Source organism: Mobula hypostoma, chromosome 20, assembly GCF_963921235.1.
Source record: "Mobula hypostoma chromosome 20, sMobHyp1.1, whole genome shotgun sequence".
Lineage (NCBI taxonomy): Eukaryota > Metazoa > Chordata > Chondrichthyes > Myliobatiformes > Myliobatidae > Mobula > Mobula hypostoma.
Window position 1 is genome coordinate 55,208,724 of NC_086116.1, and position 22,327 is coordinate 55,231,050.

General features: G+C 40.6%; 1 protein-coding gene across 2 annotated transcripts in view; it reads right to left on the reverse strand.

Moving 5' to 3' along the window:
• Positions 1 to 21,263, reverse strand: part of calua (calumenin a) — a 28,525-nt gene extending 7,262 nt beyond the window's left edge. Inside the window, exons 1-5 of one of the 2 annotated variants that reach the window (XM_063072962.1) lie at positions 21,191 to 21,263; positions 15,639 to 15,875; positions 10,422 to 10,615; positions 2,719 to 2,885; positions 1,795 to 1,855 (exon numbers count right to left, since the gene is read on the reverse strand). In XM_063072962.1, the coding sequence (XP_062929032.1) occupies positions 1,795 to 1,855; positions 2,719 to 2,885; positions 10,422 to 10,615; positions 15,639 to 15,862 (646 nt within the window). In that variant the 5' untranslated portion in view covers positions 15,863 to 15,875; positions 21,191 to 21,263. Of the gene's footprint in view, positions 1 to 1,794; positions 1,856 to 2,718; positions 2,886 to 10,421; positions 10,616 to 10,693; positions 10,888 to 15,638; positions 15,876 to 21,190 lie in introns of both variants that reach the window. The other variant, XM_063072963.1, reaches the window with a different exon arrangement.
• Positions 21,264 to 22,327: the final 1,064 nt, after the last annotated feature.

The window sequence follows — 22,327 nt, forward strand, 5'->3', positions numbered from 1 at the left end:
TATTATGGTCACTCACGACAAGATCGCTAATTAACCCTTCCTCATCGCTCAAAACCCAGTCCAGAATAGCCTGCTCTCTAGTTGGTTCCTCGACATGTTGGTTCAAAAAACCATCCCGCATACATTCCAAGAAATCCTCTTTCTCAGCACCTTTACCAATTTGGTTCACCCAATCTACATGTAGATTGAAGTCACCCATTATAACTGCTGTTCCTTTATTGCACACATTTCTAATTTCCTGTTTAATACCATCTCCGACCTCACTACTACTGTTAGGTGGCCTGTACACAACTCCCACCAGCGTCTTCTGCCCCTTAGTGTTACGCAGCTCTACCCATATCGATTCCACATCTTCCCGGCTTATGTCCTTCCTTTCTATTGCGTTAATCTCTTCTTTAACCAGCAACGCCACCCCACCTCCCCTTCCTTCATGTCTATCCCTCCTGAATATTGAATATCCCTGAACGTTGAGCTCCCATCCCTGGTCACCCTGGAGCCATGTCTCTGTGATTCCAACTACAAAGGTGAGGAATACAAAAATCAGAGAACAGAACGGGTATGGAAAGGAGGATTAAGGTGACAGGCAAGTGGAAACTCAAGGTTATCCTTAAATACCTTATATCAAGTTCAAATACCTTATATCAAGTTCAAGTTTAACTGTCATTCAGCCATGCACGAATACCACCAAATGACACAGCATTCCTTGAGACCAAAGTGCAAAACACATCACAAGGCATAGAGCACATACAAGATAGCAGTAAACAGTCACACAAAGAAAATAGTCCAAGTCCCCCAGTCCATGGATGTTGGTGACAAGAACAAGCCTGCAGCAGTCTGCAGATAAATACCATCCAATAAGTGGCTGCAACAGGCAACACCACGGCATGAGGCCTGATCCACAAAGATCCCCTGCTGGTGGTCCCACCAATAAACCAATGAACTGTACTTGCAGTATTCCACATTACCAATACCCAACAGGATCTTGCAATCGCAAGAAAAACCAACCAAGACGATCACCGCTGTTGGACCCCACAATGCCTTTGTGCACAGACTCCAATGACCCTTTGTAGCAGGCAGCAACATGGTCCACACCAAGTTCAGCTCCTCCACCAATGAGCAATTTGCTGATGAGGTAGACCCGCAGTACTTGAAGTTCTTAGTGTCCAGCAGTGTCTTACGATATAAAAAAAGACAACATCTGTGGTTGGCCCCATACAAGGTGCTGCATCCCAGATTGCCGCTATCTTACCAGAGTTCTACTATGGAGTCAATAGACAATAGGTGCAGGAGTAGGCCATTCGGCCCTTCACTGTGATCATGGCTGATCATCCACAATCAGTATCCACTGTTCAGTGTTGAATACTTGGTGTCAAATTGTGCAAAGCTTCATGTAAGTTTAATTCAAACCCCATGGTACTTCTGGCACTATTGCATCATCCTATTTCAACAATGAATGGATCGGCCATCTGAGGAAATTCAATCGGCACCACAACTAAATGATTTTCATTAACATTCTTACATAATTTAGTTTTCAATAATTGTTACTTCATCTGACCTAACAAGTCAAAATCCTTTGCTCAAGCATGATTTCGGCTCCCGGTAAATATCTCAATTTACATCAACACGAGGAATTCTGCAATTTACATCAACTTGCCTTTTTGATCATTATGTTGTTGAGAAGCTAGGCTTCCCCAAAAAAAAACAAACACCATACAAGGTGACATTGGTGACAAACTTCACCATTAACTTTATTTCTGCAGTGGATCATTCTTCCTATAATTGGGATCTACTTACCAATATATTCCTCCAAGTCAATGAAGCCATCTCCATTTTTATCAATATCTTCCATGGTTTCCTGTCAGAATAAAGGTTATTTGTAAATCTAGTTGAAAAGAGATGGAAATAACTTGATATCTGTTCCCATTGGGAGTTTTAATCTAGTCAGAGTCAATGTGAATATACAATCAAAAAACTTGACTGTAATACAGGTCTTCCGTAATATACAAAAACATCCATTACATCACCCTAACTAATGAAGTTTCAGAAAAATAAATAGTAAATAAAGGAAAATATCCAAGAGAAGTCCTTACTACAAGTGTTGAAACGAGGGAAACTTTTAGAAGAAAACCCACTAAGGTTTAATAATGCAGGTTGATGACTGCATTCCACAGGATGCTTGGGGACAAGATGATAGCAAATACAGTTTTAAAGATCATTCAGGAAACAGGTTAATATAACCAATCCAAATACCAATTTTTTTTAAATATATAGGCATCCGTTAGTCTCATGATGCCATGGATTTGCACCTTGGAAGGTTTCCAGGGCGCAGGCCTGGGCAAGGTTGTATGGAAGGCCAGCAGTTGCCCATGCTGCAAGTCTCCCCTCTCCACAGCACCAATGTTGTCCAAGGAAAGGGCATTAGGACCCATACAGCTTGGCACTGCAAAGTTCATTGCCTGCAAGGTTCATTTTGAAACAACAAAATAGGCCACAGTGGTTTTTTCTAGCTCAGATTTTAAAACATCAGTAATTCCCATTTAACGTTTTCAAAATGATTTCATGAAGCAAAAAAATAGTCAAGTGTTACTGTAAAGAAGTTAGCTTCTTCAAAGCTCAAAGCATCAAGATAGAGTGGTATAAACTACAAAGTTCAAAGGTATTGTGGGGGGGGGGCGGCCATGGGAAATGAAAAATAGGTCAAGACAAGGTAGTACTAACCAACACAACAATGTCCTTCATGTGGTCATATTCCTCTGGATGTAGGAAAGCAGTGAATTCCTCCTTTGTGGCAAACAAGTCTCCACTCTGGTCAGCCTTTTTAAACCGACGCTCATCTCTTGCCATCATTTGCTTGTAGTTGTAACCATCATCAGCCTCTCCATCTTCTGTAGAAATCAAACCATTTTTTAAAATTTAGAAGTATGTTGTGTCAGGGTGGTGAAAGAGAGAGAGAGGGAAGGAAGAAGTGTTATCAAGCCCAAGGAAAGAGATAGTTCAACATTAGGGAAGTGAAAAACATTAGTTAAGACATTGATCAGATAGGAGACAGGTAACTGGGTGACCTTCACAAGAGGAGGGGAAACGCACAATCAGTGCAAAATACACCTGAGGTCATTCCCCTTACTAATAAGTATACAACTTTAGATACTATTGAGAGGGAGGACCTACGGGGGGGTGGGCCACAGTTACGAGGTCTCTGGCACCGAGACTGGTTGCTGTGGCTCAGAAGAGCGGAGGTGAGAACTGCAGTGTTGAGATATTAATCAGAGGAACCGAGACGAGGTTCCGTGGGCGTGATAAAGACATCTAGATGGTATTTTGCCTCATGGCGACAGGATCAGGGATGTCCTGGATCATGTCCATGGCATTCTCAAGGGCAAGGGTGAGCAGCCAGAGGTATTGGTACATATTGACACCACTGACATAGGGTAGACAAGGTGAGGAGGTCCTGAAGGGCGATTTTAGGGAGCTAGGTAGAAAGCTGAGAAACAGGACCTCCAGAGTAGTAATGTCTGGATTGCTGCATGTGCCAGTGAGGGTAAGAATAGGATGATTTGGCAGGTGAATGCGTGGCTGAGGAACTGGTGCAGGAGATAGGAGTTCAGATTTATGGATTACTGGAATCTCTCCTGGGGAAGGTATGACCTGTACAAAAGGGACAGGTTACAACTGAACCCAAGGGGGTCCAATATCCTTGTGGGTAGGTTGGCTAGAATTGTTCGAGTAGGTTTAAACTAATTGGTGGGGAGGGGTGGTTAGGAATTGGAGTGAGAGTGCTGAAGACCAAGTAGTTGGTTCACAAACAGAGGAAATGTGTAGTGAGACTCCATGCAAGGAGAGGCCGATGAAAGGGAAAAATTGCAGTCAACAGGATGAGTTGCCACGGAAAAGGAGGACAAAATTGAAAAGGACGAATATAGGACTGAGGGCGTTATATTTGTGCGCAGTATGTGGAATAAGGTCAATGAACTTGTAGCACAGTTACAGATTGGCAAATATGATGTTATAGGCATCACTTAATCATGGCTGAAATAAGATTATAGCTGGGAGCTAATGTCCAAGGATACACATTGGATCAAAAGGACAGGAAGGCAGAGGGGCACTGTTGCTCTGTCAGTAATAAAAAAAAGTCAAATCATCAGAAAGCAGTGATATAGGATCAGAAGGTGTTGAATCATTGTGCATAGAGCTAAGGAACTGCAGGAGTATAAAGACCATGACGCGAGTTATATACAGATCCTCAAACAGTTGGAAGGATGCGGTCTACAAGTTACAATGGGAGTTAGAAAATGCTTGCCAAAAGGACAATTTTACAATAGTCACAGGAGATTTCAATATGCAAACAGAACAGGAAAATCAGGTTGGTGCTGGATTCCAAGAATGGGACTAGAATACCTACGAATTGGCTTTTTAGAGCAGCTCATGGTTGAACCAACTAGGGGATCAGCTAATCTTGGATCAGATGTTGTGCAATGAACCAAAATTCATTAGAGAGATTAAGGTAAAAGAACCCTTAGTGGTAAGTGATCAGAGTATGATCAAATTCACCCCGAAATTTGAGAAGGAGAAGCTAATGTCAGATGTATCAGTGTTACAGTGGAGTGAAGGGAATTACAGAAGCACGAGAAAGGAGTTGGCCAGAATTGATCGGAAAAGAACACTGACAGGGATGACAGCAGAGCAGCAATGGCTGGAATTCCTGGAAGTAATTCGGAAGGCACAGGATATACACATCCCAAAGAGAAAGAAATATTCTAAAGGAAAGATGACAACCTTGGCAAACAAGAAGTCAAAGCCAACATAAAAGCCAAAAAGAGAGCATATAATAGAACAAAAGTTTTTTGTGAAGTTATAGAGGACTGGGAAGCTTTTAAATACCAACAGAAGGCAACTAAAAGGTTATTAATGTAAAGGTGGAATATGAAAGTAGCTAGCCAATAATATTAAAGAGGATACCAGAAATTTTTTCAAGTGCTGAAAGTGTAAAAGAGGCGAGAGTGGATATGGGACCACTGGAAAACAACGCTAGACATGGGAGTCAAGGAAATGGTGAACAAACTGAATAAATATTTTGCATCGGTCTTCACTGTGGAAGAAACTAGCGGTATGGTGGAAGTTCCAGGTGTTGGGGGCATGAAGTGTGTGAAGTTACCATTACTAGAGAGGAGATTTTTGGGAAACTGAAAGGTCTGATAGTTGATAAGTCACCTGGACCAGATGGTGTACTACCAGGGTTCTAAAAGAGGGGGCTGAAGAGACTGTGGAGGCATCAATAATAATCTTTAAAGAATTACTAAATTCTGGAATGGTTCCAGAAGATTGGAAAATTGCAAATGTCACTCCACTCTTCAAGAAAGGAGAGAGGCAGAAGAAAGGAAATTGTAGGTCAGTTAGTCTGACTTCAGTGGTTGAGAAGACGTTGGGAGTTGATAGCTAAGGATGTGGTTTCGAGGTACTTGGAAGCACATGATAAAAAAGGTCATAGTCAGCATGGTTTCCCAGGGAAAATATTGCCTGACAAATCTGTTAGAATTCTTTGAAGAAATAACAACCAGGACAGACAAAGGAGAATTGGTTGATGTTGTGTACTATGATTTTCAAAAGCCTTTGACAAGGTGCCAGATGAGGCTGCTTAACAAGCTACGAACCCATGGTTCTACAGGAAAGATTCTAGCATGGATAAAGCAGTGGCTGATTGGCAGGAGGCACAGAGTGGGAATAAAGGAAGCCTTTTCTGATTGGCAGCCATTGAGTAGTGGTGTTACTCAGAGGTCTGTGTTGGAACAGATTCTTTTTACATTACATGTTAATGTTTTGGATGATGGAATTGATGGTTTTGTTGCAAAGTTTGTAGATAATATGAAGATAGGTGGAGGGGCAGGTAGTTTTGAGGAAGTAGAGGGGCTACAGAAGGACTCAGATTAGGAGAATGGGCAAAGTAGCAGATGGAATACAGTGTCGGGAAGTGTACGGTCATGCACTTTGGTGAAAGAAATTAAAGAGTTGACTATTTTCTAAATGCAGAGAATATACAAAAAACTGAGGCACAAAGGGATTGGGAGTCCTTGTGCAGGATTCCCTGAAGGCTAATTTGCAGGTTGAGTCTGTGGTGAGGATGGCAAATGCAATGTTAGCATTCATTTCAAGAGGACTAGAATATAAAGGCAAGGATGTAATGTTGAGGCTTTATAAAGCAGTGGCGAGACCTCGTTTGGAGTACTGGGAATAGTTTTTGGCCCCTTATCTTAAAAAGAACGTGCTGAACATAAATAGCAGGAGTAGGCCATCTGGCCCGTCGAGCCTGCTCTGACCATGGACTCATCTCCACTGACCTGCCTTTTTCCCCATAACCCTTAGTTCCCCTACTATGCAAAAATCTATCCAACCTTGTCTTAAATATTTATTTACTGAGGCAGCCTCCAATGCTACATTAGACAGAGAATTCCACAAATTCACCACTCTTTGGGAAAAGCAGTTCCTCCTTGTCTCCGTCCTAAATTTACTCCTCTGAATCTTGAGGCTATGTTTCCTAGTTCTAGTCTCATCTACCAGTGGAAACAATTTTCCTGCCTCTACCTTATTTATCTCTTTCATAATTTTATGGAAGGATTCAGAAGTGGTTCACAGATATGATTCCAGGATTGAAAGGCTTGTCAATATGGCTTTGGGCCTTAATTCACTGGAATTCAGAAAAATGAGGGGTGTCCTAATTGAAACCTATTGAGTGATGAAAGACCTTGATAGAGTGGACCTGGAGAGAATGTTTCCTATGGTAGGAGAGTTTAAGACCAGAGGACTCAGCCTCAGTATAAAGGGGCAAACTTTTAGAATGAAGATGATGAGGAGAAATTGCTTTAGCCAGAGAGTGGTGAATCTGTGAAATTCATTGCCACTGGCAGCTGTGGAGCCTAAGTCCACATTAGGTATATTTAAGGCAGAAGTTGATAGATTCTTGATTGGTTAGGGCATGAAGGTTACGGGGGGAAAGGCAGGAGTTTGAGGCTGAAGGGGAAAATGGATCAGCCATGAAGAAATGGCAGAGCAGTCTCGATAGGCCAAATGGTCTTATGGTAAGTGAACAAAATTTCAGAACAAATGTTAGATACCAGATAAAGTTTCTTAATCTCTACTGTCTGTCAAAAGCAACTTTTAAACTACTTCTTTGCCTTTGGTCCCACGTAATCATTAGATAAGCTTATTTCCTCAGCTATCTTGTACAGAGAACACCAGATCACTCTTAAAAGAGACCATATAGTGCATTTTCACCCTTATTTGTGTCCTGTTATGATTCATGCATTCAAAGTTTTCCCTATGTGAAATGTACCTTCAAACTTTACTTACAGGAAGATGCTGGAATCAACTGGCTCTCTTTAAATCAAGACTAAAAATTGGCTTTGCTTATCAATCAGGGAAATGGGAAAACAGTGCAATAAACATCCAGATCATCTCTGAGTACATATGCTAACAATCCTACAATAAATACACATAGTACAGAATAAAATTTTTACTTCAGTGCAGTGTTAGTAATTTAATTTGTTTAGCAAACTAAAGTGTTCAAATATTTTTAGTATCTTCAATAAGTGATGAGTAAAGGGAAATGTTTGTCAAAGATCTAATCCTACAAGAGGTATAGAGAAAAATGCCTTTTCATCTGCTCCAAAAGGTGCTTGATTCTCACATTTTGTTTTATGCTAGATGCCAACCACAACATGTACTGTATGATGAACTGTTTAACACAGTAGCTGAGTAATACAGCACATCAAATTCCACAAACATGAGGTTCTACATCACTTTCAGGAGATAGTCACTGACAAGTGAATATCAAGTTGGCAAAAAAACATGTGAATAAACATTTGCAGCATCTACTCACCACTCTTACATATTGACGTCATACTCAAAGGTGCTTCAAAAAACCTCCACATCCAAAGATAAGCAAATTCAGAGCAGCATGTTCACAAGCCCTTACTTGCTTCATGTGTTACAATCTACACGTCCCTACATGTCCATAAGCTGGTACATTTTTACAAAAGCAAAGCACACTGATGCACTGAGTCAGTCACAGGGCCAGAACTCTCCATTTGTCAAAAGATTTCCCTACCTTTCCTGCCCCCCGCCCCTCCCAATTGAAACCAGATGTACTAAAAATGATTATTCATTTAACATAACATCCCAACCAAGGGGTTTCAAGCAACTAAGATACAAGACAAATGGTTTACAACATCCAATAATATGCACAATATTAAATACATGTAATTGGATCCAAAACAATGAGGTGGGAAAAATTTGTCCCATTACAGCCAAACAGTATCAATATCAAGCACTGACCAAAATGAATACTCCCTCAACTTGATCCAGCCTTAACAGCATGACAGACACCAGCTACTCCTTTATCATTTTGTAATTAAATCCGCTTCTTGCCAATCGATTAGGGTGGTCATTCGGAAGGACTCTTCAACAACAAAGTAATGTTCTAAAATGCATCTACTTACCTGGTGAATGACTGAATAGTACAGTGACCTAAAGAGATGTGTGAAAATGCTGCATGGAACCAACCTGAAAAGTTGGCAATGATTGATTGCACCAAGGATGTAACGTTGATGTCTCACTTGGAGTACTGTGAGCAGGTTTGGGCCCCTCATCTTAGAAAGGATGTGCTGAAATTGGACAGGATTCAAAGGCGGCTACTGAAAATGATTCCAGGATTGAAAGGCCTGTCATATGAGAAGTGTATGATGGTATTGGGCCTCTACTCACTAGAGTTCAGAAGAATGAGAGGAGATCTCAATAAAACCTATCGAATGTTGAGGAGCCTTGATGGAGTGGATGTCTCCCCTGGTGGGGGAGTCTAAGGACTAAAAGGACACAGCCTCAGAAGAGAGGGATGTCCATTTAGAATGGAGATGCGGAGAATTTCTTTAGCCAGAGAGTGGTGAATCTGTCGAATTTGATGCCACAGGCAGCTGTGGAGGCGAAGTTGTTGGATATATTTAAGATGAAAGTTGATAAGACTCTTGACTAATCAAGGCACGAAGGGACACAGGGAACAGGGAAGAGATTGGGGCTGAGAGGGAAATGGATCAACCGTGATGAAATGGTGGAGCAGACTCAATGGGCAACATGGCCTACTCCTTGATCCTGTATCTTATGAAACCAAATTCTCTCCATTTAGATTTTTATCCAGCACTTCTGAATGCTGCTTTTGAATCTGTCTTTGCAGCTAATCTTAGCAGTGCAGCTGGAACCAATCCATTTGCTGCACAAGAATGTTTCTCCTCTTGTCACTTAATTCTTTTGCCAATTAACATCATTCTACGTCCCCTAGCTTCTGACCTCTGACAATATGACTGGGTTATCTGCCACTTTCAACAAACGATGCACACAAACCCTCAAGGTGTTATTATTCTTCAGTACCTCTTTTAGAATTGTTTCCTAGTTTACAGTTGCTTGTCACTCTTCCTACTTATATCTTCTTAGATATAAAACATTGCATTTCACAGCTTTAAAATATCATGTCACATATCCACCCATTCTCCTAAGGTCTATGAATATCTGCCACACACTTTATTACACTTTTATGTTGAGTGCCCCATACGCCAACACACTACTAAAGTTGCTGCAAGGACAGATTCAAAGCAGCATTCAGAAGTGCTGAAAGGGGGGGAAATTTCTAATTTGGGGAGAGGGTAATTACTTAAAGTATGGACTTGACAGGGTGAATGGCTTCTTACCCTGTAATTCTTCCTTCACACCATCTCCTACATACATGTTTTACATACAGTTCTCCAATATCTACAAAAATTCATCTGTTTATTTGGACATTAGAGAAGAATAACATTAGTCAGCCTAACAAAGGTCAGGAATGAACTGTCTCTCCCTCACTCCCAATATGAATGCAATCTGAAACTCAATCCTTCCAAAAGATAATGAACACTGCAGTCTCGTATCTGAGGAGGATACTCGGCACAAGCTCCAATAGTTAGTGAATGGAAGCAAGGTATGGATCAGCCATAATCTAAATGGATGGTGGAACAGGATCAGCAACCTACTTATTCCTATGCCCATAGTCAAGCATCCAACTAAATCGAAGAACTAGTATACAAGTAAAATAGCCACTTGGTTTAGGTAGAGGGGGGAATAAAGATAAAAGAAACCCAAGGATAAAGCTGTACATTTAAAGAGCAGTACAGGTTCAAGTGCGACTATAATTCTGATGTATATTAACTTTTATTGCCAAACTACCCACTTCTGTCAGAATTAGTGAAGCCGAAGTCTCTAATATGCAAAGAGCAAAGGAATTCTTACTGAACCTTTTGTTCAGTATGGTAGGTCAACACCAGAATTCCACCATCCGTTTTAAAGCCATCGATCCTCTTCCCGCAATTATTTGCATGCTGCTCATTGTCCTGCCTGCTGCTCCTTACCCAGGTAGTAGCCGTATGTTACATTTCTGTACTCCTCCCAGGAAACAAGCCCATCCTGGTTAGTGTCGAAATCTGGCCACTGGCGCCCAACATTCTCGAAGATGTACCTCTTCTGAGCCCGCTTTATCCAGGCCTTCAGCTCTGCCTCCGTGACAAATCCGTCCTTATCCTCATCTATTTTATCTACTATCATTCTATAAACAGAGAGACAAAAAATGTGTAGATGACAGGGTCAGACTCTGGACCTTGAAGGGTTTTCAAAATTAACCTACCCAACAGGGACCCATAGGTCGCATTTTTGTACTCTTCCCAGCTCACGAGACCATCGTTGTCTAGATCATGACCCTTCAACTGGCGTTCGGCATCATCATAAATCCAACGCTTTTGAGAAAGTTTAATCCATTTCTTAAGTTCCTCCTCTGTAACAAACCCATCCTTGTCGCCATCGATTTTATCTACAATTTTTCTGTTGGGAGAGTCAGAAAACCCGGTAGAATTAGGATAGAAGCTTGGAGAAGCTGATCAAGAGGCACTTTTACAGGGAATGCCAGAAAAAAAGCATCAGATTTGTATGCCCCTCTCTCCATTTTATCTTGTTCTTAGAGACCTCAAACAACAGGTAAACAGTAATAGAAAATCCATTCAGGAATTTGAGGACCACATTGTCGTATTGTGCATCTAGTAGACCAACAGTTTTATACTTAGAGTGCTACCAAAAGCAGTTCTCCTACATTTCGGAGCACTAGTGTAAAACTAATATAAAAGTGCCTTTGATGAAAGCAATTAGTTTTTTTTCCATATTAAGTGGCCATTTAGGAAACAACTGGTATCATAGGGAAAATAATAACTTCAATTGCAAAGGTTGTTAGTACCATTAGATTTCTAAACCAATCCTCTCTCCCTACCAACCACCTTCTGTCCCAAAATGGCCTAATCCTGCATCTGAAGGATTCCTGTGAAGCCGACGTTCATTACAAGTCTAACAACTTGAGCACAGTGGGAAAAGAAAGGTGGGCCAAAAATAGGTTCAATCCAAATCTTATCCGAAACAGATTCCAGTGTACTTTTACACTAGATAAACTGCATAGGAACTAATCTCAACACACAGATCATCTGGATATACAAGTTCCTCAACTTGGCATTAATTAATGAGTGCAAACCAGAGACCAACTAAATCTTCCTAATATTTATATTTGATTGAAGTAAGGGAACCTCTGGGCTACCTAATGTACTGTTATTCTTTCATACATAGAACCAAAGTTCAAATCTAACCATTCTATTGAAAAAAATCTGATCATCAAATGTGAGGGATGGAACTGCTTTAATTTGCATCAAAATAAACAGATTTTTCACCAACTAAAGTAAACCTTTGTTAATACAAGGAAAATACGCCTTAGGGTTAGGGTAGGATAGGAAGGTCAGAAATGGACATTAGTGAGTATTTCAGACAATGTCCCAAGGGATAGGGAAGCTGCAAAAACCAGGACACATAAAAGGCTTTCTTGGGCACAGGGACAAGGTAATCTAATGAGAACTTGAATAAAACTGTTGTAACTGCCAAAAAAGTGTAGAACAAGACTGCGCTCTGCAAGGTAGTAAATAAAACCAACTCAGAGCGTTAGTATGTTAGCTAACAAAAACACAAAGAGGATGTCCCAGGGTTTCGAACAAACATGGAGACTAGAAAGCTATCCACTGAATTAACATGCAGATTAGATTTGCTTCCAGACTCACCAGCGAAGAAATTCCACTCCACCCCCAGTCACAAACACTCAATTCAGATGCAGCAAAATATTTTGTATGCTCACCCCCAATATCCAAGTAGCTCTTCTGTATATTGTACAATGAATATTTAAATTGTTTTCATAGCCATGCTGCAATATACCTTTAACCAAAAGAGCAGGATTAGCATGTTTAGTAAATAGAGGAAGCAATTGTAGAAAGGACACTCTGGGTCCTGAACAGTAGTGAAGAGAAAATGACGAGAGGGAAAGAAATTAATTAAATCTTGAAGACAATACATCACATTAAGCAGAGTCATTCCACAGAATTACAGAAGTTTGTAAAGACATCATAACTTTTTAACCTCCAAACTACAGCTTCCTGTTGGGAAGAAATGACAAAGAAAGCATCATCCTGCAGTTGATTAATCATTAAAAAGTGGTTGTGTGTTGAGTACCCACCTAGCTGCCGTTTGATCAAAAAATAAACACATTTAGTCTGGGATCACAGCATTGTTTATAAAATTTCTTCTACCAATTTTCTTTTTATGAATTATAGTAAATGGTTTCATATTAAAGCTGTCAAATCTCCATCATAATTCAGCATATTTTGTACTTTGATCAAATTTCCAATGCATCACATATCTCAGGAAAAGAAAGCCTGTGCTGGCAGGAGTGCTAAATGGGCCAGAGAATGTGGCTTAGGGAGACAAACACTTCAGAGAACAGTAGTATCAGCAATCAAAATCACCTGAAATTAAAGGCTGCAGCCATCTTACCTAGAGAGAAAAAAAAGTTGGTAATCAAAATGACAGTGCAACAGTTAGGATTCATCCCAATTTTCGTAAGACCATAAAACATAGGAGCAGAATTAGGCTATTCAGCCCATCGAGTCTGCTCCTCCATTCCATCATGGCTGATCCTGGATCCCACTCAACCCTAAACATCTGCCTTCTCGCCACATCCTTTGGTGCCCTGACCAATCAGTAAATGATCAACTTCCACATTAAATACACCCACAGACTTGGCCTCCACCACAGTCTGTGGCAGAGCATTCCACGGATTCACTACTCTCTGGCTAAAAAAAATTCCCCCTGACCTCTGTTCTAAAAGATTGCCCCTCAATTTTGAGGCTGTTCCCTCCAGTTCTGGATACCCCCATCATAGGAAACATCCTCTCCACATCCACCCTATCTAGTCCTTTTCACATTCAGTAGGTTTCAATGAGATCCACCCCACCCCCCACATTCTTCTAAATTCCAGTGAGTACAGGCCCACAGCTGCCCAAATGCTCCACATACGTTAACCCCTTCATTCCCAGAATCATTCCTTGTGAACCTCCTCTGGGCTCTCCAATGACAACACATCCTTTCTGAGATATGAGATCCAAAACTGTTGACAATACTCTGTGCGGCTTGACTACGGTCTTATAAAGACTTAGCATTATCTCCTTATATTCTAGGCCCCTCAAAATGCTAACATTGCATTTGCCTACTTTACCACAGACTCAACCTGTAAATTACCCTTCTAGGAGTCGCGCACAAGGACTCCTGAGCGCCTGGTGTTTGAGCATTCTCCTCATTTAGATAATAGTTTGCATTATTGTTCCTTTTACCAAAATGCATCATCATACATTTCCCAACAGTCTATTCCATCTACCACTTTTTTTTGCTCATTCTTCCAATTTGTCTACGTCTTGCTGCAATCACATTGCTTCCTCAGCACTACCTACTCCTCCCCTATCCTCATATCATCCGCAAACTTTGCCACAAAGTCACTATCCAAATCATTGACAAACAATGTGAAAATTACCAGTCCAACACCGGCCTCTGGGGAACACCACTGTCAGCCAACCAGAAAAGGCCCCCTGCCTATTAGTCATTCCACTATCCATGCTAGTACCTTTCCTGTAATGCCATAGTATTTTATCCTGTTAAGCAGCCTCATAGCAAACACCTTCTGAAAATCCAAATAAATGACATCCACTGCCTCTCCTTTGTCTACCCTGCTTGTTACTTCCTCGAAGAACTCAGTCAGATTTGTCAGACAAGATTTCCCTTTACAGAAACCATGCTGACTTTGAGTTATTTCTTTATTAATAGTCCCCAAGTACCCCAAAACTTCATCCTTAATAATAGATTACAGCACTTTCCCAACCACTGGGGTTAGGCTAACTGGCCTATAATTTCCTTTCTTTTGCCTTCCTCCCTTCTTAAAAAGTGGAGCGACATTTGCAATTCAGCAACCTCACTCAGTACTCTGTGATGAAGTCCACATGGTCCAGGTGACTTATCCACCTTAAGACCTTTGAGTCTGCCGAGCACCTTTTCCTTTATAATAGCAATGGCACTCATTCCTACTTCCTGACACTCACAGCCTTCCGGCACACTGCTAGTGTCTTCCACAGTGGAGATAGATGCAAAGCACCCATTAAGTTCATCTTCCATTTTTTTTGACCTCCATTACTACCCCACCAACATCATTTTCCAATGGTTCAATATCAACTCTCACCTCTCTTTTACTCTTTATATCCTGTTCTACATTATTGGCTAGTCTGCCCTCATATTTCATTTATTCCCCTTCTTTTAACTTTTTTAGTTGCCTTTTGTTGGATTTTAAGAGCTTCCCACTCACTTTTGCTACCTTGTATGCGCTTTCCTTGGCTTTTATGCAGTCCTTAACTTCCTTTGTCAGCCATGGTTGCCTACCACTGCCTTTTGAGAATTACTTCCTCTGCGAGCCATCTCTCCCACCAGTATCCTCATAGAAACATAGAAAGCCTACAGCACAATACAGGCCGAACATGTACTTTAGAAATTACCAGGGGTTACCTATTGCCCTCTATTTTTCTAAGCTCCAAGTACCCTTTCAGGAGTCTCTTAAGACCCTATCATACCTGCCTCCACCACCGTCACCAGCAGCCCATTCCATGCACTCACCATTCTCTGCATAAAAAACTTACCCCTGACATCTCCTCTGCACCTTCTTCCAAGCTCCTTAAAACTGTGCCCTCTCATGCTAGCCATTTCATACCTGGGAAATAGCCTCTGAGTATTCACACGATCAATGCCTCCTTCATAATTATAAACATTTAGGCAATATTTGTAACCATCTAATTTGAAGGCCCCTCTGGTGTATAATCCTCAAAACTCAGAGTTAACAATTTTGCCAGGAATGGTAATGGTTAAGCACTTAATTGCATCATTTAATGATTTACCAAACCTTAATGTTATGGTATACAACTTCCATAAGGGGTGGGAGGGGGGAGAAATACATGGCATTAACTGATGGTTATAGAATGGAACTCACGTCCTATATCCCCAAATATTGAGCTACGCAGATACTAATTCAGTATCGGCATCTAGAGTTTCAAATCTTGTATCCTTTCAAATGATGTAAAATAGTTTTCATCAGTAACATAGAAACACATTCAGCTCCACCATTTCTAACATTAACCATTAAAGCCGAGCATTTTTTGACTGGTTCTTACACCCACCCAAGCCTCTCTTTGCTCTCCTCAGGAGTGAGCTGATCAAATGTCTTTGCCTCTTCAGCTCCAAGGAAAGCATCATGGTCATAGTCGAAGTTCTCTGTGTCATCATGTACTTTGTCACTCAGTTCCTTATCATGGAAGGTTCGATCCTTCTTCTCAGTGGGTTTACTCAGAGCATAAATGCCGCACATGGTAAGGTACAAAACCAGCTTTGTCAAACCCATCATGACTATAGTCTTTCTAAAAGAAGAAAGGAAACAAAAAACAATTAGTTTTAAAAAGATTAAGTATGAGAATAATGTACAACTGAGAGATATTTTATCACAGTGTAATCTGATTAATTGGGCTGTCGGTTAATCGTGGCAGCCGCTTATTTGGGTCAACTCAAAGAACAAAAATGAACTGAGAAAATAGCTGGCATTCCTTTCATTTATTTGGGGCGCTATGCTACTTAATTGGAGCAGGAGACTAACGCTGATCAATTTCTAAATAGCATCAGTTGCATGCACTTGCATGGCTGTTAAATGTGCTTCAAGCGAACAGTTGCTTTTTTAAAAAGTGTCAGTTGCATGCTTATGTTTAAAAAAAACAGCAATTTTATGTCACTGATAATTGGCAATAACTAAGCAGCAAGACAATGCAGAAGTGTTTTTTCCTCACTGCAGGTTCAAGCATTCAGGTTTGGAGATGCCACAAATGGCCTTGAGTGAAAATGAAATCATTTCACTACTTCAATGTTAGGAAACGCGAAGAATTTGAAGAATGTAGTCATCGACCATATTGTATGAAGGTAGTCCATAAGCTGCACTAGGTTTTGTTCATTTACAGTCAAAAGAACGAGATAGATAAATTCCTCCCTTGACAAGAATTAGGAACTAATACAGTTTTTTAGTACTGTAGTAGTATTCGGTTGTGTTTTAATTTGTTCTGTACTTTATTTAAATACATATAATTTGTTACTTAATGTCTTTTTAATACATTTTTAGCTCTTTGCATGAAACTTCAGATAATTGGGACTGCAGCTTAATTGGGCCAAAAGGCTCTGGTCTCAATGTTTTCCAATTAAATGGAAACCACTACATTGTAAAAGATCATAGTATGTTTGAAATTCAAAGCCAAGCATCAAGCTTAGTTCAACTGTCTTTTATCTTTCTATTCTAATTCCCTTCTCCATGCTTGTTCATTTGCTAGTCATGTGGTCAGACATCCCATTCCAGTCAGTGGTCTTCTAGCTAACTACAAGCATACACAGAATAATCTTCTAGAAATAATTGTGACTCATCGTTCTCACCTAGAAACGAACACTTACTGGTCAGAGTGTGATAAATGAAAGACAGGAAGTCCTGTTGCAGCTTAAAAAAGTTCTTGACCACATTTGGAGAAGAGCGCAGTTCTTGTTGCAACATTATAGGAAGGACGCGAAAGCTTTGGAGAGGGTGCAGATGAGGTTCATCAAGACATTGCTTGGATTTTCATTTATTAGCAATTAAGGAGAGGTTGGATAAATTTGGATTGATTTCTCTGGAGTGCTGGAGACTGAGAGGTGGTTTGAGAGAAAGACACACAGGATAGTCTTTGCCCCCAGAATGGAAGTGTAAACCCTAGAGGGTATAGATTTATGTTGAGGGGGGATGCTTCAAGGAAGTTCATGTTGGCTGTTTTTATTTAAAGCCAAAGAATAGTAGGTGCTTGGAATATACTCAGCAAAACGGAGGAAGCAGACATGACAGCAATGTTTAAACAGACATGTGAATAGGCAGGAAATTAGAGGACACAGGCAGACAAATGTTTAAATTGGCGTCATGTCTGGCACAAAGATCTTCCAAGGCCTTTTCCAGAACTGAACTGTTGCATGTTCTATGAAACCAATTGAAACATCTATTGCAAACACTCAATGCTTATTCATTAATGAAGGTGGTCACTAGGATAGTAAGGTTTTGTGGTACATCACCATAGGTTCCAAATACTGTAGACAAATTTCAAATGATCAGAGGCTGAGGGAGCAAAGAGAAGGCCCCTTGGAGGACAAGAAGGAGGAATTGATATTGGGTAATGACGAAATGGCAGAAGCTTTGAATGACTATTTTGTGTCAGTCTTCAAGGTGGAGGGCATGGCTAACATGCCAAAGAGAGATGTTGCAAATGTGATGGGAGGTGAGGACCTTAATACAATAGCTATCACTAAAAAGGTAGTACTGAGCAAATTTGTGGACCTGGAGATAAACAGGTCCCCTGGTTCTGACTGAATGCATCCCAGGGTACTAAAAGAAATGGCAGAAGTTATAGAGAGGCTTTGGTGATAATTTAACAAAATTCTCTGGACTCTGGGCAGGTCCCCGCAGATTAGAAGACAGCAAATGTCAAGCCACTGTTCAAAAAAGGATGTAGGCAAAAAGCAGGTAACTATAGGCCAGTTAGTTTAACATCTATTGTTAGAAAAATGCTTGAAGCTATCAGTAAAGAAGAAAAAGCGGGGCACCTGGAAAGAAATGGATCCATCAGGCAAACGCACCATGGATTCAGCAAAGGCAGGTCCTGTTTGACAAACTTACTGGAGTTCTTTGAGGATATAACAAGTGCAGTGGATAGAGGGAACAGATGGATGTTATTTACTTCGATTTCCAGAAAGCCCTCGATAAGGTGCCACATAAAAGACTTAAACATAAGATAAGGATGCATAGAGTTGGGATACATGGGCGTTACTCTGGTTAGCATTCAGTGGTGAGTGGTGGGCCACAGGAGTCGGTGCTGAGCCTGCAATTGTTCCAGATTATTAATGTATATGGTGAAGAGGGGACCAAGTGTAGTGTATCTAAGTTTGCTGATGACGCTAAATTGAGTGGAAAAGCAAATTGTGCAGAAGATACAGAGAGTCTGTAGAGAGATATAGATAGGCTAAGTGAATGGGCAAGGGTCTGGCAGATGGAGTACAATGTTGGTAAATGCGAGGTCATCCACTTTGGAAGGAAAAATGGAAGAGCAGATTATTACTAAAATGGTAAAAAATTGCAGCATGCTGCTGTGCAGAGGGAGTTGGGAGTGCTTGGCCTTCATTGCTAGAGGGATTGAATTTACGCGCAGGGAGGTTATGCTGCAACTGTACAGGGTACTGGTGAGGCTGCACCTCGAGTACCGCATGTGGTTCCAGTCTCCTTATTTAAGGATACACTGGCTTTGGAGCTAGTGCAGAGGAGGTTCACCAGGTTGACTCCAGAGATGAGGGATTTAAGACTATGAGGAGAGATTGAGTCGCCTGGGACTGTACTCGCTGGAGTTCAGAAGAATGAGAGGAGATCTTATAGAAACATATACAATTATGAAAGGGATAGATAAGACAGAGGCAAAAAAGTTGTTTCCACTGATCGGTGAGACTAGAACTTGGGAACATAGCCTCAAGGTTCGGAGGAGTAGATTTAGGATGGAGGTGAGGAGGAACTGCTTTTCCCAGAGGGCACTGAATCTGTGGAATTCTCTGCCTAATGAAGCAGTGGAGGCTACCTCAGTAAATATATCTAACACAAGGTTGGTTAGATTTTTGCATAGTCATGGTATTAAGGGTTATGGGGAAAAGGCAGGTAGTTGGAAATGAGCTCATGGCCAGATCGGCCACGATCTTATTGAATGGCAGAGCAGGATCAACGGGCCAGATGGCCTACTCTTGCTCCCATTTCTTTTGATCTTATTTCATATCAAATCTCAATCAGCCAACTGTACAGGTGCAAAATTAGATGTCCCATCTTTTAGAAGAGAAGCAGAGATCTGTCTGCTCTGATGTTTTTTTAAGACCAGGTAGCACTGCTTTGAGTTAGGCAGGTGGGGCTAGGCGAAGATTTTCCAGATTCAAATTCAAGTTTCTTGTGATACGAAAGGCTCCAAATCTTTTCTTGCTAATCTTGAGAGATGCATTCTAAGTTTCTTAATTAAATTGGTTTAAAAAAATCTCACTAACCACAGTAATCTATATGCAAAACTTAATTTTACAGTTAAAAATAAAAATTACACCTCCATAAATGGTAACATAACCAGACCAAAAAGATGTTTCCTCATTGCCCTAGTTCCTCATTAAGTGATGAAAGTTGAAGTACTAACCATTAAGTTTCTCAACTTGATAGTTGTAGGAGACAATATTCAAATAGTCATATCCCAAAAAGAAACCTTCACCTGTAAAAATTCCTCAATTATAGAGTGCAGCGAAAGCTGTACTTAACTGCAGATCAACTTTGCCAGCAACTCAACACAAGAATGTACACCATTATTGCCAAATATAGGCATGCATTCAAATCTTTCCAGTCAATTTAATCTCAGTTATTGCAGATTAATACACCAATCTTTGTAAACAAAATTTGTTTGTTCATTATCAATCTCCACTTTTTTTTGTAAACCTGCATCATCTCAGCCTCACACAGATCCGTTTCTAACATGAAGAAACTATTTCCTCAGTTTGCATCATCCAGGTTTCCAGGATCCCTGCCAGTTACATACAACACTTACTTTACTCCTCACAATAAGATTCTCAAAGATATTTGTTTACTCCACTGCACTCTATAAAGCAAGTATGCAAGTATTGACGCCTTAAAAACATCCTTAACATAACTGCTCTAAACTGTAACAACATCCCACTGGTTTTAGGGTTATACAGAGCAACTTATATAAAACTGTTCTATTGACTGTTCTATTTATTATAAATTACTATAATTGCACAATTAGAGATGTAATGCAAAGATCTTTACTCATCTATGTGAAGGATGCAAGAAATAAAGTCGATTCAATTGCTCACTAATAAGCTGAGCAAAAGATTACCAAACACATCTCAGCTCTCCTGAATAAGAATTTGATACCAAAAGGCACAATTGACATAACTAAAGTCTCTATACCTTTAATAAGTACAAATGAGTCTCGAACTACCAATTTTTCCCAAACATCACTTCATTCTGAAAAGTGCTGCAGCATTTGTTTAGATTTATTGAACGATCATCAAAAAATAAATTAATCCCCAGTGATGAGAGTGCAATGCTTAATTCTTAATGCGTGCTGGAGGTCCTTAATATGGATACTGCCTTTCTGAGACACCACTCCCTGGTGCTTCTATCCACCTTTAGACACAATAAAGTATTAAAATAAAAACCGAAGTATTAAGTTCTCCCCACAATAATGAAAAAAGAAAGAGCACATTCTTTGGTATAAACCCAAATTAGTAACAAAAATAAACTCCCTGTCGAATATGCCTTAGCTTCTACTTCACCTGGAACGAAGGGACCAAATGAGAACATATTCAACAGATAATGGTTGCCCAGCGACTTCATAGAAGATGGTCTATTAACCTAACATATATTAAATAAACTGGGTTGATATGACAACCTTTCATCGTTCAAAAACAAATCACCGCTAGGCAAATTAACATCTCTCTTTTCTCTCATTGTAAAAGAATACTAAATTCAAATTTGCAAAGACCTAAACCTCCCTCCACTATTTTGAATTTAATAAAACGATAACTATACTAATTCAGAAACGGTAAAGTCATAACGACTACCACATTAAAGATTATCAATACCCACCTCCTTCCACTTCTGAAGCCGCCTCCACTCACTACCGGAAATGGCCCACTCCTGCATCCAGACGGAAGTAGCTCCGCCGTTGCAACCAATCACCGGTCGCTTCCAGAATTCCCGCCTCATCGTCGCCTTCACATTTGCCGTTTCTCATTGGTTCGTTAGTGCGCGAGATCTCATTGGTCCCAAACCGCCACGTCGCGCGCCCCGTTGTCGTGTTCTCACTGGCTGCGCTGGCCGGTCGGACGTGATGACGTCGACGCGTTGGACCTGCGTGTACTTTATAGCGGCTTCTTCATCCTCGATCCTCCAGAATATTCCGCATGGAATTTAAACTGGAGCTGGCGGAGGGTGGGCTTAAGAAGGAGAGTTTTGAAGAAGAAAGGCTGCCTTAGATTTAATTGGGTTTGGTTGTGACTGTGGTAGGATGAAGATTATTCCATACTTTAACTGAGCGGGGGAGAAATGAGTTGCTGTACACGTCTGTCAGAATTTCAAATTGAGTTGAGTGCCCTCGTCTGCTCCTAATAAGTGGGATTGGTAGGCTAAATCGAGTTGACCATTTAACATCTTGTAAAAACAGGTCAGGCGGTGTGCTTCACGTCTATCTTGGAGAGAGTTCCACTTCAGTGAATTTAAAAGTTGAGTAACACTCGCTTCTCCCTCATAGGTATTTGTGACAAGTCGGGCTGCCTGTCTTTGGACTCGCTCGATGGTGTTTGTTTGTGTATGGGTCCCATGCAGCAACTGCATATTCCAAATGTGGCCTAACAAACAACTTATCCTTAACTGAAAATTGATGAAAACGATGAAAATTGCGTCTGAAAAAAATTTAGGACTCCTGTTGCATGATGCATCTGACTATTCCAGCGTAGATCATTCTGGATTTTGATACCAAGATACTTGATAGATTTGGTTTCTTCAAGGGTGACACCTAGGATTTTATATGATGTTTTGCCTGGTTTTCTCTGCCTGGTGACACGCATGGTTTCTCATTTGGAAGGTTTGGACTGCACGCCCTATTGTTGAGACCACTCAACCAAGATCTTTTTGAAGAGCATCGTCATCATCAGTTGACTTAATTGGCCGGTATATCAAACAATCATCAGCAAATAGTCTGGTGGTGCTTGTGACTTTTTCATG